General features: G+C 39.0%; 1 protein-coding gene across 4 annotated transcripts in view; it reads right to left on the bottom strand.

Moving 5' to 3' along the window:
* The window catches only part of crppa (CDP-L-ribitol pyrophosphorylase A), a 58682-nt gene that overhangs the window by 12888 nt on the left and 28233 nt on the right, over positions 1-17561 (bottom strand). The window contains exons 7-10 of one of the 4 annotated variants that reach the window (XM_023153399.3): positions 16821-16898; positions 16631-16723; positions 9348-9473; positions 7147-7840 (exon numbers count right to left, since the gene is read on the bottom strand). In XM_023153399.3, coding sequence (XP_023009167.2) covers positions 7766-7840; positions 9348-9473; positions 16631-16723; positions 16821-16898 — 372 coding nt within the window. In that variant the 3' untranslated portion in view covers positions 7147-7765. The other 3 variants (XM_004560183.3, XM_004560181.3, XM_004560182.4) reach the window with 3 other exon arrangements.

Raw genomic sequence — 17561 nt, 5'->3', positions numbered from 1 at the left:
CTTCAGGTCTAAACAACTTTCAGAGTATATATCAGGCTTACACTGAAAGTTCAGCCATAAATTTAAAAGCCGTCTGTATCCAAGCTAAGAGACTGGGACCTAAAGCTGACAGAGATGACAGTGACATAAGTATTATTTCGTACTTCTCAGAGATGAAGCGTCTCTAGGGAGTGTGTTTTTATTGAATTTTGCTGAGGTATTTAGTGTTGCTGCCTGAATGTCTGTATTTTAGATATTCCCATCATTCCCATTCTGCCTCACTTCATCTGAAAGGGACTATAATGTAGGAAAATGAATAAGTCTGTATCCCGCCCTACTTTTGTGAGGCTTCCTCAGACTTTCCAAAAGTCCAAAAGAGCTGACAGGTTAAAAAAAAGAACTTTTGTCCTGATAACTGCCTTTTGAGATCACATTGAGAGAACAACTGCTGCCACACAACCTTTTCATGGTACACTGGAAAAGCTCTTTCAACAAGGGTTTCCAAAATATCCTGTCTAGGGGCATCCGTCGGGCAAACAAAGCAGTTTGTTAGTCATGTTCCATGTGTGACTTCTCCTTCTGTGTACCCTCCAGAGAAAAGGAAAACTCTGCTAAGAATGGGACACTGAGGTGGTCTGTATTTCCACCGGAGCCCTTCAGTGAGAACTTTTTGAACAAGCTCTGGTGAGAGATGACTTTGTTTGAATTGAACTCACCGAAAGACAGACCTCAAAACAGTGTGCAAGAACAATGGATCCTTAGTTGAGGAGGTATGAATGCATGAAGGCATGGGTGGGGAGTTATGAACTGGGACATACCAAATCCTCCGTGCGCTGAGAGAGAAGAACAAGCGCACACACACTCGCCACAGAAGCCTCATTTACTGATCACATTGTATCACTTACAGAAACCCAGGGAGGCTAAATACACTCCATATCGCAGGTCATCTGAGGTCAGCTGCAGGTGCAGGCAGATTTTAGAAAACAAGACATTTATTACTACCTGGGTTTTCAGCAGCATCCTGGCCAAGACTCGGTGCCCTCACTTCCATCGCTAATGCTAAACATGCAAACATAGGTGCAACACAATGTTTTTATACTCCTGTCAAAATACCAGTGTGCTGCAGACTAAACAACAGGGGGATGCTACCCATGTGGTTTGAGAGATGAAGAGTGAACAGAATTGCTACAAGAAACTGTTAAGAAAAATGTTTTTACACAAGGCTTCGTGAGAAAACTCTTGGAAAAACTCATTTTGCAGTTTTAACCAGGCAAATTCAACATGTCAGCTGTGGAAAATCGTCGGTTGGGCACATAGACTGTATATAGAGGATGGCTGCAGATCCAGAGACATAACATCATAGTTTGTGGATTTGCATTTTGATGCTTCAAATGGCCACTGTCATCTTGAGGCTTTGTAGCCAGAAGTGGCCGTATTTTGGTGAGTGGGTTCAGTGCTAGCACCAAGAAAACTGCATCAATTGACTTCATGGGTGCACACAGAGCTAGGCAATAAAACAATAACATAATTATCATGCAAAGGTCTTAGCAATATAAACATAAGTTGTACAATGTTGCAGTATATTTATCATATTTAACTTCTGACAGGAAAAAAATTAACCTTATGTTTATATATCAAATTAGGTTTAAAGGGGAACCTTTAGGGTTAACAGAAATAGTGATTTGATTTATATTGGGATACATATCGATATCAGTTTACATGAGAAAAAGTATTTTTTATTTTTCGGAGGAAAGCAATATGGATTTTAATCCTCGTTTCTAATTTTCCATAAGGACTGATGAGGACGGCCACATTTTTACCAACCTCTTGGGGCTTTCTGCTCTACTTTTTTTGGTCTGAACTTGTTACGTGCTGTTCTACAGCTATTTTCAACCATAAACAGCCACGCAAGCACGTGTGCCAAGGTCTCTGCAAATAAAAGCACGAGTAGAGTAAGAAGGTGAGTGGCACAAAAACAAACCTTGATGAGGTCCGTTAACTGAAAGCATAATTTCAGCAGAGCTGCACTTCCCCACCACATAACTGGAGGTAAACTGAAACCAGGACTACCGTGGGTGGTCAGAAAGGCCTAAAAACCAAGTGGCAAAACAAATATACATGTATGTTCGGCTCTTTCTCTGCGTGACTGAATGTTTACAAACTCATTGTGAAGAACTGGCTTAAACCGATCTTCCATAAGAATAAACTCTCTGTTTCAAATATATTCCCTCTTGGAATGTCATTTTCCAATTGTCTGCAAGATTCTCCCTGATTCAAGACACATCAACCCAAACACAACGCTGCTGGTCTTTTTAATCTATGAAATCAAAGCTGAGTAAACACCGCTTTGGTATGTCTAATTCTTTGAGCCAAACTCCAGCGGTCAAGTTTCACACATACCAACACACATCTGGAGCACTCAGCGTGGAAGATCAAGCTTGATATTCTGCACATGTCAAGGCAGTGAATGGCTCGACCCTAACTCTACAAATACATTACTAAGAGGGGAGTGATCCCAGGCTTCTGTCTTTATGGAGATGTCAGGATTCAACTGAGGGAGCCAAGTGCTCTCATCCACTTTTCCAGAAGGATCTTAAAGTAAAAACGACATAATTGTCAGAAGAAAGACAAGTACTTAGACAACAACAGGGGAAAAATTATGTGAAGGGGCAGGGTGGATACTGAACTTTTACTCTCTGAACCCACTGAAAGACCTGCCAAATGTGTCTCAGAAACATTTTGGTAACAATAAACAGATTTGTGTAATGCCACGTCATTTCTTATCTGTGTTGTTTTCTGCACTGTTTGGATTAAGTTATATGATGTTACTTAGTGTTTATTATTTTAACTCACAATTTATCTCTTATTTTCAACTGGACTAAAATATCAGAGGAGACTACTGCATGCAATCGTAGGTTATAATTGAATACATTTATTAACGTTCCAACAGAAAAATTAACACCAGACACCAGTCACATCTAACAGAAAGGTTAGCAGTGAGCGGAGACAGCAACCATCCTTGATTTCTCTTGACCCTAACAGCAGGCAAACACAGAGATGTCACGAAAAGAGCTTCACTTGTTTGTTTCTAATGTCTGGTGATCCACTTGCTTCTTCTTTTTTTAAACATCAGCTGTAGTTGCCATCCAGTTATTTCAGTAGGACTACTATTAGGCTGGTATTTGTACTAAAAAGTACCAGTAAGAACCAAAGTAGTTATAATAAAATTTGGTATATATTGTGATTTACTGATCTCTTAACTTTTCATCAAGTCAATTAGTCCTGGGTAGTATTATGGCATCTAGCATAGCAGGATTTTTAGAAAACAATTTTATCTTTAAAACCTTAAAAAAAAAAAAACTTAGACACTGTTACTAATGGGCGAAAGTAGGAACGTTTGTGTAGTAAAACAACCCTGCACATTCCTGGCTACATTTACTTCATTTTTTTGACAAGCATAAATACCCTTGTTTGCATCGATCATCAATCATAATAGTTCCTAAACGCTTTGGCTTGATACCAGAGCCACTGCAGTGGCTCTGGCGGAATTTACCGGCAGTCATTCTTAAATGATTTTTTCTTTAAAAAATCATTTAAGAACGCAAAGATTTTGTGATATGTGGTTAGTAGAGATATCCAGTTCACTGAACTTGTTTCCTTTTATCCAATGCTCTGCATCGCCATGAAAAACCATTCTTTTATTCGGCACAGAATAACTGTTGGATTTAGGATGTGAAATAGTCAGGAGTGAGCTGAAAACACAGAGACAGCAGCCTTCCCTAATCTCCCCCCGACTTCAGCAGGAGTACAACTCCACGGGCGTCACAGCAAGATTTTCACTTGGTCGTGTACGGTTTCACCTGTCTGCCTTTCAGACCCAGATCTGAACAGGTAGAGGAGAATAGGCCTATAGAGTCCTCTTCTTTTCCTCTTCCCTCCCCTCCCTCTTCTCCTTTCTCTCCCTCTCTTTTCTTCCTGGCCGGCTAATCTCTTCTCAGGTTTAGGGTTCCCGGTTCGGGCTCTTTGAGGAGGAGGAAATATGGGGTTGGGTAAACATCAGGGCTCTCACTGCAGGGATTACAACACCCATATATCACTGAGACAACTCCCTTTTCAACAAATGACAAGTCACCAGGACCCTGTGCGAGAAAGGCTCCAATGACACTTCCTATCAACACAGCAGACACCGATAGCATATACCGTCACCGTTTTCACAACATCGTGTTAGTTTATGAGGATCCGGTGTCTTCGCATTCTCAGCCAACGTCTTCAGATCGGTTTGAGGTTTTCACACATTGTTGCACCTGATGTTTGGCTTGTGGGCATCTTCAAAGAGGCAACAGCACAAACGGAAAAGAGCTCTAGAGAAGCTCTTTGATCCTTTCAGAGAGAGTGCTGTTCATTGCCCAAAGACTCCATTTCACTCTCTCCTGTTGACAAAGCGAAGTACCATGCATGGCAACGTGCTGCTGGATGCATTGTGCTTCAGCGGCTGGGTGTTATAAAGTAAAACCACAATCGGGCCTCATTTAAGAAAAACACACTTTTTATCCAAAAAGACATCACCGAAGGTCAATGAGGTGGATCAGTTTTCCAACCTCACTGGGACGAGCACAATTCCATGTGCTCATGCATTTTAGCTGTCAGAAGGTTAAAATTCAATTAGCCAAACAGCTTTTCTTTTCCAAAGCAGCGGGTGCGTCCAATAATTCCTCAGTGCGATGCATAATGAGAAGTGAGGGACACTTAAATGCACTCCCCAGTTGTGCTTTTCACTTGTGTGCAGTTGACAACGAGCAGTCATGTCAGAGTAAAGGATGAAATCATTTAGGGAGGAACAAAAGGCACCCAAAATTTATGGACGATTAACAATGATGCGTGTAAAAAATAGGAAAATAGACACTGTGGTGATGCTACACATGTTTTTACTATTGATGGCAAATTGAGAATAAAGCTACAACATCTTAAATTTATAAAGCGTTGTTACGTTTTTTGTAAAGTGTTTATATAAATATTTTCACTGGAATGTGGCTCTAATATTCACATTTCTCACAGAACAGTATTCTGGTCAGCAGTATACAGCACCACGTTACTTTGTAGTAACATCCTAAAGGTTAAACTCCACTGAAGAGAAATTATAAGTAAACACATTCTCATAATGTACCTGTTCAGTTTTTCTATAATGAATCCTTGATATTTTCATTATTATTTTTAATTTTCAAAACCAGCATTAGTGTTTTAACACTATGTCCTTACAGATTGTTTACTTTAAAGGATTTTTTTGATACTCAATGATAATGCATTGAGGAAATTAATGACTGGTTGCGCCACAATTTTCTCCAACTAAACAAAAACAAAACTGAGGTAATAGTCTTTGGCGCCAAAGAAAAACGATTACAGGTCACCAGAGAACTTCAATCTATACATCTAAAAACCACAAACCAGGCGAGAAATTTGGGTGTAGTGATGGATGCAGACCTAAACTTAGAAAAACACATTAAGACAATAACAAAATCAGCTTACTATCACCTCAAGAATATTTCAAGGATAAAAGATCTGATGTCTCAACAGGACCTGGAAAAACTAGTCCATGCATTCATCTTTAGTAGGCTTGATTACTGTAACAGCATCTTTACAGGTCTACCTAAAAAATCAGTCAGACAACTACAGCTCATTCAGAACTCTGCTGCTCGAGTCCTCACTAAGACCAAAAAAGTGGACCACATCAGTCCAGCTCTGAGGTCTTTACACTGGCTGCCTGTCCGTCAGAGGATAGACTTTAAAGTTCTGATGCTGGCCTATAAAGCTCTGAATGGTTTAGGACCAAAATACATCAGTGACCTCCTGACCCAGTATGAACCTTCCAGATCCCTCAGGTCATCTGGATCCGGTCTTTTATCAGTTCCCAGAGTCAGAACCAGACACGGAGAAGCTGCATTCAGCTTTTATGCTCCTTATATCTGGAACAAACTCCCAGAAAGCCTCAGATCAGCTGAAACACTCAGTTTATTTAAATCCAGGCTGAAGACTCACCTGTTCTCAGCTGCATTTGAATAAAGCACCAAATCCACACTTTTAAGCTTAAATTTCAAAACTTACACTAACTACTGATCTTATCTATTTCTGATTTTATCTGTTTTGATTTTATATACTGTTTTGTTTGTTTGTTAAGCTTAAATTTCCAAACTTACATTAACTACTGATTTTATCTATTTCTGATTTTATCTGTTTTGATTTTATATACTGTTTTGTTTGTTTGTTTGTTTGTTTGTTTGTTTGTTTGTTTGTTTGCTTGTTTGTTTGTTTGTTTGTTTGTTTGTTTGTTTGTTTGTTAAGTGGGTTTAGAGCTCTGGGTAGCTCCCCAGCTGGGTCTAGACTGGGTCTAGAGAGTATTTTAAATTCAGGGAATTTAAAATAGAAAGTAGCTCGTCCACAGAAGGACTGGTAGCTCCCCTTACGATAAGGGTTCAGATCGCGCAAACAGGTGTGAAATGTGTGTGTTTAGTAAGTTTGTTTGTTTGCTTGTTTTAATCAATTTTAAATCATGCTTTTTATTTGTTTTTGTTTCTAATGTCTCTGTAAAGCACTTTGAATCACCTTGTTGTTGAATTGTGCTATACAAATAAATTTGCCTTGCCTTGCCTTGCCTTACTAATTGCAGTATTAGCCTGGCTAATTATCAAGTATGTAAAACTCAAATTTTTGCATAGAATAAAGAAACGTGTTGACCTATGAACTTAGACTTTGCACTTTGAGCTTTAGAGTTTAGTCATATTTCTACTATTAGGTAAGCTAAGCTAACCTACTCCTGGCTGTAGTTTTAGACTGAACACACCCCTTGTGCTGATCTTCTTTCAGTAAGACAACAAGGAGGCAAAATTAAAATGAAGTAAATTAGTGGTTTTTAGACACCAAAATGAGCCCAAACCTTAAAACAACAGGTCAGCAAAAAAGCATCAGCAGTTTTGTAGTTTTTTCCCCTCCGTGTATATATGATTTTTTTTACACAATAATTTATTCTGGTTGATTTGCTGTCCCCTAGAGCAGCTATCCATCTTCTCCAGGAACACCTCAGTGCTGATAATACAGGAGTATAATCCTTCATCATTACTGTTACACACATTAACAGTAGTCATAGTTCAAATTGTGACAGATTGTGTATCTGATTTGTACAGCATGACCTCATAATACTGCACAGGAAAGCACCAATTGTGAAATTTTGGGTTGAAATCAATACGGATGTGTAAAAATAACAATTTGGACAGTGGCTGAAGAAATACTAATTTTGTTCATCTTAAAGATAATAAAGGACGAGACAAGTCTTTTGGGTCCTTATGTGATTTACTTTGGACATTTAATCAGCACATCAGCCCTACTTGCAATAAGCTGATTATTGGTTACTGGCAATAGTTTAATAAGCAAGATAACCTCCATCCAATCTTAGGATCCAGGACAGCCAGGCATTCTCTTAGCGAGATAGAATTTAGACCACTGAGTTGTTTTGTACAGAATGGAGGGAACTCTTTAGAAATTGCATGGTAGTGGTGAAATTTCTACACATACACAGAGTCATAAAAAGCAAAAAATGCACACTAACTATGTTTAATAATAGAGAGCAAGCTATCAAGTGTCACAGGGAAGATATATGTATAAAGCTGTAGACAGAGGCATAACTAAATGTTTGCAGTCTGCACTGGCTTCCCTTACAAAGACATTCTGAGAAATCCAAACAGGAAAACTTGACCTTTCTTTGCAAGGAACAGAAAATGCAATCCAGACCATGTTGTCATGGGGAAAACACAACATGTTCGTCTTCATGCGACCAAACTGTAGACATCATAATTCTCTGGATGACAAACTTCTGAAAATCATGGCAAAGATACTAACAATAGTTACATGTTCACTCATGTGAATTCATGCCACCCCAGCTTCTTTTTTAATGGCTCTGTTTATTTAAAGACTAATAATCCACGTGGAGCTAATGAATCTTTCACTAATATTAAAATCAAATTAACAGCAATGTTAATAGTGGTGTCTGCTTTCAGTCAAAGACATGCAGCAAACTTAGGTATAAAAGCAATATTCATATAAGGTGTACGGCTGATGGAGCGTGTGTTGGCAGGCATCGCCGCAAGTATGAATAAGGACATCTGGGAAGAATTATCCTCATTATAACAAAAAGCTATCAGTGATTTATAGGAGGTTGTATTCTGTTGTTCCACTATCTCATAACGATAAGAACTTTATCATGGCGAAATGCGCATTATCTCTGTCACTCCCTTTCCCTTTCCTCTTTTCTCTCTAAGGAGTTAAACAGGATGACTAATTAACAACTTTACTCTTCGCAATTCTCAGGAAAACCATGATATCCAACATCCGATAGTAGAATCAATCTCACATGTGGGGCAGCGACATTTTGCATGCCTCACTACCGAGAAAACAAAACATCTCTTTTTAATTAAACAACAGTGCGGTGTCAAGACCTGATGCGACATACCATCTCACTGACCACGAACAAAACCAGCTCACCCATCACATTTTTCTTCTTCTTCTTTTTCCTCTCACCAATGTGAACAAACCCGACATGCTCAAACATCCTCTTGCCTGAGGCAAAGAGGTTTTTACCATTTATTTGTGAAGTGATGCAGCTGCCAATTTGTCAGGAACATGAATCACAACGAATGTCATATTTAAGGCCAATAACGCCATGAATATTCATTTATATTGTCTTAGGTTTGCTTTACACATCTGGCCCAAAAACAGTGATTTGATTTGATGGATTTAGTAGCATGAATCTTGATATTTCTCACTGTGGGGGAAGAATAATTTCTCCTTATATAATCCTGCAATAAGTAAGAAGTCAGATATGGATTTCAGATCAAGTCTGACAGTCACATCCATCCTAATGACTCCAGTACACATTTGGAGGGCCTTACATAGGATCCCCACATCAGGTTAACTGTTGTGACTTGGCCTACATGTACTTCATTCGAACTGCACAGTGCTTTGGACCTAAAGCACCTCTGCATATTTTTCATCCCTGTCATTCAGTTCAAAAAACAACTCATATAACAGAGGATTTAAAGTTTCTATCCATCCTCTTAGTCGCACTACTGGGCACATTTATTCCAGTGCAAATGAGGATGTGTGTGCATCCTAAAATGTACAGATGGCTGATATAAGACAGCAACATTACCTGAAAGACAAAAAGTCAGACAAGACATTGGAACTACACAGTTAAAAATTACTTTTCCACTGCTTTAAATTTGGCCTTTCTTAGTTGTGCATTTCTCAATAACTCTTAAGTTCACTTTAAAAAGAAATAAAAGGAAGGAATGGAGAAGATGGAGAAAAGACAACACTCTTACCTTTGACTGTTTAAGCTGGATGCCATAGATGAGAATATTTCTGTGCTTGGCTGTTGAGGCCAACTCCGTGATTGCCGTGGGTGCTCTCTCGCTGACAGGGAGCTCATCAGTCCTGCTGAAGTGCACCTATCAAAACAAAGACCACCGCACCCAATCAGAAAACAACTACCAATAAAGAATAGCAATTACGCCCCATTTTGGAGCAATTACAGGACATTGTTCAAGCAGTAGTTTAAACATGTTGCAGCTCAATAGGCTTATTTGTTTATAGGGCTATGTTTGGGGAAGTTCGAGGAAGCATGAGCGTCTGCTTAGAGTAAACAGAGGTTGGTTGATACACAATCCTGTCTGAGGATATAATGACTCTAATTGAGTTGTAAATCTTATGGACCTCTGGGGTTTATTTTCCTCAATTAGGGTAGCATAATCCAGATACAATGGTTCAGGTTACTGTGTCATCTCTATGAGCAGCTAAACTTTAGTCGATTTCCATAACCATACTGCTGACAGCAACTTAAATGGAGATTTATTCCTTTCAATTATTCTGTCACATATCGTAAAAAACTGCGGCAGTGAGATGCAATAGTCAGGAGAATAGTTTCAAAAATGTCAAGACATCTGCTTTAAACGTACAATTATTGCACTCTCCTTGAATATCAATCAAATGTTGGTTGTCATCAGCTGAAGTTCCAACTTGAAAACTGATTATTCAGCACATTCGCAGGGGTAGGACACCAAATTGTCTTATTCGGGCCAAGAATCCTCAACGGTGAGCGAGCTCATGAAGAATGAGAGTATTTGTCCTTATTAGACTGGATTTTACCAGAAATTAAAAAAAACTTGAACATAGACACTATTGTTATTGGGCACCTTCCATAATGACTTAGAGGGGATGCTAAGCTGATGTAAAATATACTTGAAGAGCCCCCAACAACCTGACAATCAATCAAGTACAAGCTGCTTGAGTGATAATTATACAATAATAATATTATTGATATTAATGGTAATAAACTTCAGGCAAATGTTTATCATAGATTGGTGATTTCTTATAGCGTAAACTCAACAGCAACATTTTTTTTCTTTGAAATGTCTTGCTCAAGGCCATAACATCTTAGACTAAGTAAAACAAAGTGACCTCCATTATCCGGTCTCCTTTACTCCCCTTGAGGCTACCACCATCACATGGATAACACCAACACTTGAAACTCTATGATCCCTCAGTGATCACTACCATGTGATCAAGCCTGGGATAAATAACGGGGTGCATATGCAATCTAATAATAGCCCCAGGCAAACCCCCCCCCCCCAAAAAACCCAGACACTCTGGTGCAGGATCAAATCGCTTAGGAGGACTGCCTCATGTTTTGCCATATTCTCAACTTTCCAGGCTGAGTTTATGCACATTTGAATGTTGACGAAATTAGGTTAGGCATAGATGGGGGGAAAAATGACAGATGTGATTTACTTTAATAGAATACGCTTTAATTCTCCCTTTTGGTTTTCCCCTGCAAATTTCTAAAGGCATTTTTTATATTCCAATCAATGAATCAATCCTTTAAATAGCAATTTGGTAACAAAAAATAATCTGAAATCCAGCGTGGTTTTATAATTCACAGTCTCACTGTAGATCAGAGCATCACTGCATGTTACATAAGGAAGTACTAGGTCTATATAGACTGATAGAATACAATTACAGGAGCAATCAAATTCTAATAACTTCTATCTTCTTCATGTAATAAGAAAAGGACACCACTCATTAATACAGCAGCATAGAAGACAACAACAAAAGACAAAAAAGTGACAACAGAAATATGCAGCAACCAGGCTCCTTTAAGCTGCCAACAGAACTCTGATCTACTGAACCACAAACTCTGATGTTTGGAGCCCAGTCAGCAAATTGGGCTGTTGTTTGTGTTCTGCAGGTCCTTCTCATTGGGCGACAGTGCTGGAGCAACAGAGTGTCACTCCACAACACAAAAGATGGACTAGTTTGGGATTCAACAATTTCAATCCTTAACTCTAGTTTTTGTCCATAGTTGTGTTTTTTGTCTTTTTTTTTTAACCATTTTTGTGCAAAGGGGGGGGGGGGGGGGGGGGGGTGCTAACATATCATCTAATGCTAGAAGCTTGCAAATTGCATTCAGCAGTAAAAAAAAAAAAAAAAAAAACAGATGCAGAAAGGCAGACAAGTAACAAACTGATAAAACACTAGAATTTCTCTTTCAAATCCCAGACTGCTTGGACAGGCTATATCACACAGTAAGCTTTGTGTCTTAATTGTTTAATTAAAATTCAACCTAAAACTACCTAGGAGGCACAAACAGCATAAATATGGTGGCGAAATCTAGTTCAGCGATTTCACCACCAAGAAACAATACTGCTGTTTATGGATGGATGGAATTACTAAAAATATCTGCCTCAGTAGAGTTGTTGGAAGGTGAAAGCTATCCATAGAGTCTCCAAAAGTTGATTCTGTTCATCTGGACGTAGCGTTTTCAGTGGGAGAGACGTTTAGTCACTCAACCAAGTGACTTCTTCAGTCTCAGCTGACTGCAGGTTTCCCCAATCTTATAAACGGTACATTTGCATAATGACTGAAACCAGCACCACTGAAGGAACAAAGGGCTGGGAGGTCAGTTCCTTCATCATAATTATGAAAATTCTCATGACCATTGATCAACAACCACTGATCAATGGCCATGAGAACCATTCACAGAGAGCTGGGCAATGGCTACAATCACATCACTGTATGATGGCGAAAGATGTACCCTTAGGCCCCCTCCTCAATTCAAAGATGGTCTTTCCCTTTTCACGTAAATGGCCTCCTTGACTCCGCGCTCAAAACAGCGTTCCTCCCTGTTTATAAGATTGGGGAAACTTGCAGTCCGCTGGGACTGAAGAAGTCACTTGGATGAGTAGTTAAATGTTTCTCCCACTAAAAACGCTACGTCCAGATGAACAAAATCAACTTTTGGAGATTTACTTACCTGGATGAATGAGCATGCATCAAGACCTATCCATAGAGTCCTGAGTTCAATTCCACCTGAGTTCAAACCTGCCTTTCTGTGTGCAGTTTGCATGTGGGTTCTCTCCGAGTACTTCAGCTTTCTCCCACAGTCCAAGGACATGCAGTTAGTGGGGGTACGTTAAGCTCTAAATTGCCCATAGGTGTGAATGGAGGTGTGAATATGAGTGCGAATGGTTGTCTTTGTCTATGTGTTAGCCCTGAGACAGACTGGCAACCTGTCCAGGCTGTACCCTGCCTCTCACCCCAAGACAGCTGGGATAGGTTCCAGCCCCCCCCCTGAGAAGGATAAGTGGCAGAGAATGGATGCATCTAAAAATGTTTTAATTGCTTTAAAGTTTGGCATTTAAACAGTGCAGTCTACAAGCATTGAACCTCTTTATGAGATAGCCTCAAGTGGCCTCCCAAGGAACTACAGTTAATTAATTGGCTTAATTTTTCATCCCTGGAGGTTGCAGTTTGGTGCGCAACAATCTTTATATGGGTGGTATACGTCAAAGTAACATCCACATAAATCTCAGGACCCAAGGCTTCGCAGCAGAACATTGCATTGTAACAAGATGATCGATGTTATTCACTTCGCCTGTCAGCAGTTTCATTGTTGTGGCTGATCGGAATAAATGTTAGAACAGAATAAGATTAGGATGAACTAGCAACATTTACCAGTGAGAGTTTTGTGGGAACCTGGTTTGTTCTGATGTGGAAGGGAGTCAATCCCATTAAACCCCACAGCTTCAAACCGAGTGTTTACACATCTGAATCTATGTGCTTCAATCTTTATTGAAAACTAACACAAGTAAGAACAGGGGCTTTAGCGGAGCAATTCTGCATGACATCTGGCTTGTTTTGTCACAGAAATCAGCCTCTGTGGGTTTATGTTGTTCTCATTACCTGGCATTGTTTTTGATGCTGGCTCTTTGTTTTAGATGAAGAGTTACATTTTCCAAATTAAAAAAAGTAAACAAGCCTTTCACAAACATTTAAATGTTTCCCAGAGCAGATTAAAGCAGTTTGTTCTTTTTTTCCCTCAGTGAGCTCTCAGGTTAGTGTAGCTCTGGTGGGATCAGCCACAGTTTGAAGGAAAGCGAGCCGTAAGAGAGGTCGTGCAGAGGTGCTTTCAAGGGAGGTGTAGAGTTTCCAAATAGCTACAGAGCTCCAGAAGGGACGTGAGGTGGACCACAGGTTAGATTTTTACAAGCAGAAAAAAAAAAGAAAAGGTTTTCAATGCTATGCAGTACATGTACCTCAATGAAACTTAATCTGTGCTGCACCAGTTGTGTGGGGAAATGACACTGAGACATTATATGCACAGACATACAGTAGTTTATATACTGTATGACTTTAAGGACATGTTATAGATTTATGAGCTTTTATTTATATATTAAAGAGACAAACTTGTAACCCTTTAGGTGGCTTCTCTAACAAACACACAACTGCAAATAACACACCTTTAGTCCTCAAATGGTATTAATAGCTCGTTTAAGAAAGAAAAAAAAGAGTACATAGTGAATACACTACATATAAAAAAGAAAAAATGTTTGCTTAAAGAAACGTCAAACCTGTGTGCTTTGAATTACAAGTGAGTTGAACTGTATGTAGATATCCAAGAAAAGAGAGTGGCGATGTATAGAAGGCTTGAGTAGTATCAATTATAACAGTTTAAACTCCCAACGGTATGAATTTCAGTACTTGAAAAAACAGAACCCCCTAATGTTAATGTATCACAGTTGATGTATGCAGTTTTTGTGAGTTTGAGACTTTACATCATTGGTATCATTTCTTGGATGTAGCAAATATGATACAAATTAAAACATATATGAAAATTAATATTTAATTGGGTTTAAAAAAACTTGTTAAGATGCTACGTTTGAATGCTTCAGTTTAAAAAAAAATGCTATTTTCTGTCAATTTCATGATTCAGGCTTTATTAAAATGGTGTGGAAAAACTGTATTGTGGCACTGGAGCAGTTTCCACTGGTCCGACAGGAAGCTGAGCTCAGTGAGCTGGGAAAAAGTGAGACTGCGAGTAGTTATTTGTAAAAGGAAAATGATTCAGTCCCATTTGGATCAATTTTGGATTGAATCATGATGATAACAGTAAGTCAACACAACACAAAGCTATGCTGCAATAGGCTCAGGCTCCTGTGGGTCTTAACATGTTGCACAGAGCATTTGTTCAGCACTCACCTCTTTCCATTCACTGCGTGTGTATATATAACACTAATCCACGCTGTTAACTTTTGTCTTCTCGTTCGAATAGTATGTTTTTTGTCCTCATCTCTCTATGCACTCTTCCCCCCCCCCCCTTTCTTTTTCCCTTTACCTCTCAATCCAGCCATAGTAGACAGCTGGCAGAGGTCCCCTCCTGTTAAAAAGAAACTGAACTAAGTATACCTAGAAGCCTTTTTATTGTACTAATGCACTGGTTATAACATTTGTATGATATAGCCTATAGCTTTCATTCTCTCCATCCATCTGTCCAATTTAGTAGCCTAACATGGATGTCACTGGACAAGTTCTGACAGTTTGTTGGTCTGGGGCTTTCAGGTATATATTATAACAATATGTCAAAATCTTCCAAGGAGTGGACGTCTCAGCATATTCTCCCCAAGGTCAGATCATACAATGTTCCGAGAAAATGCTAAAAATCTCAAGAGCTACATTTCAGACACTAGAAACCTTGGTTTGCATGTTAAATTATAAAGTTCATGACAGAACAATTAGAAAAAAAGACAAGTACGAACAAGTATGCCTTTTTTGGAAGGGTTGCTAAGCCTCTTTTCTCAGAAAAGAACATGGTAGCACAACTAAGGTTTGCAAAGCTGCGTCGAAACAAAGCACAAGATTTCTGGAACAATGTCCTTTGGACAGACAAGACCAAAGTGGAGATGATGCACAAAGCCACATTTGGAGAAAAGTCAGCATATCAGCACAAACACGTCTTGGGGACCTTAAACTCTGTTTACCAAATTATTTAACAAACAAACGTGAGGCCATCTGTCCAAGCTAAGGTTTGGCATTCCAACAGTACAGTGATCCCAAGCACAACAGCAATCTACAACACAATGGCTGATTTCAGTCCATCACACTGAAGTCCAGACTTAATCCAGATTGAAATGCTGTGATAGGAACTTAAGAGAGCTGTGCATGAATTAATAAAAAAAAAAAAAAGTGGGACAAATTCCTCCAAAATAATATGAGAGACTGATAAAGTCAGTCAGAAAATGATTACTTCTAGGTGTTGCTGTTAAAGTTGGTTCTAAAAGTTACTGAATCATGGTTGTTCCAAATGTCATTAGACCTTCTTCATGCCTCGCTGGCTTACAACATCTGAGGCAGCAGAGATGGGAGAAGGAAACTATTGTCTAGTTTCAGTGAAGCAAAAAATCATACAGGCAGCAGAATTGACTGTGTAAATAATGCTTGACATTGATAAAATAAAAATAACTTGTTAAACCAACTAGGATTTTTTTAAGTTATGCCCATTTATTTTATATGTCTATTGCAATAACTAAGCCAGTGTGCACACTTCTTATGGATACTTCCTGTGGATGCTTTCAAGGCAGGACTGTACATAACAGAATCAAGAGCAGGTTTTCCAGGTTCTGTTAACTAGATTCCTGAACTGTATTTTGTTTTTTAGGTACACAGTTTGTAGGAGTTAAAAAGTTGAGAATGGCAATGATGACTTAAAAAATGATGCGTTTTCCCCACATAACTGCATGCAAGAGCTGCTGTGCTGTCCCTGTAATTGCCAGCAATACATTCTTTGTCTTTTAATGGTTTACAAATCTGACAACAACAAGAATACACGAGGTCCCAGCAAGGAATGGAAACAGAGTTGTGGGGGACGTAGAGTAGATTTGTATGTGAAATCACAGTAAGGATGGCTGCATCTGTCAGTGAGTGCACCACTTGGGTCCTGACTGAAATATGTTAATAAGTTCATGCCCTGAAATTTGGCATGAACACTCGTGGGCTCTAGAGGATGATTGTTACTGACATTTTCCTTTAAAACCACCGAAGCCTTTGACTTGGGTGGTTTTAGTCAAATGTGTCAACAACATTTGGATGATTTTTCATTAAATTTTAGAGGCTTTAATTTCTCCTTGGGTTTTTCATTACATCTCAGTTTTTACACCCCCCATAACTTGTCTTCCAGTCCAGGAACCTAGAAAAATGCCACACTAAGATGATGGACATGGATTAGCACTCTAACTGTGAGATGTACGGTTATAGGATCTACATCTCAACTCACCCAAATAACAACCACCGGGTGGAGAAGAGCTCGATTTTCTGCCTCTAAAGCCACAAGTATCGCCTCCACTTCAGACAAGCATGAGTGACTGACCTAAAGACCAAAGACAAAAACAAAAAAATTCATGACTACTTACAGCGGCATATTTTACTTTCACAGAGAAGTTGTAGAAAATAGAATAAGAACTTACAGAAACTTGGATGAAGTTCCACTCCTTTAACAGACACCTGGCGTTGTCTCCCATTAGATCTGGGACGATGTCCAACTCCTGTGAATGAGAGATACCCTCATGTTAAATATTCAGCTGATGTATCTTGCTTGACTGATAAGATTTAAGGTAGGTCCACCAGTGCCAAGGTCCTAATGCATTTCATATAGAATGACTGATCGACTCCAACGCTCAAAGGTCAAGAGGCTTCTGGTTTTTGTTTCAGCCACTATTTCAGTCATCTGTTGCGAGAGTACATCCACCTGCTTTTCTGCCATGAATCATTCTATGATTACAGAAAAAGGTTATTAAAAAAAGGAAAAGATTTGTGCCTAAAGATCACATAACTGAGTGGCTTATTTCCATCAACTGCAGTCAGAAACTTATTAGAACAAATGAGACAGGGTAAAAAAGAAACTATTTCTGGGCTTCTTATACTTCTGAACTGGCAGAAAAATTCTGTCATACGCAAAAAACGGGAACAGCAATCATACGTAAGCCAACTTAAATTTCATTATGCTGCAAATTGAGTTGAAGCCGACATGCAGCCAAGAACTGTAAAAGCCTTTTTACTTAGAGAAATGAGACATTTACGTTCTGATCTTTTAATTTTGGCTCTGGCACACAAATAAATTGAGGCAACTGGATAGCCCACAATGTCCATTTTGAATTCATTTTTGTTGTTTTCCCTTAAAAATATAACCTGTTACTATAGTGTCAAAC

Source organism: Maylandia zebra, linkage group LG11, assembly GCF_041146795.1.
Source record: "Maylandia zebra isolate NMK-2024a linkage group LG11, Mzebra_GT3a, whole genome shotgun sequence".
Taxonomy (NCBI): Eukaryota; Metazoa; Chordata; class Actinopteri; order Cichliformes; family Cichlidae; genus Maylandia; species Maylandia zebra.
Note: the sequence above shows the minus strand (reverse complement) of the source record. Positions and strands in the feature narration are given on the sequence as shown.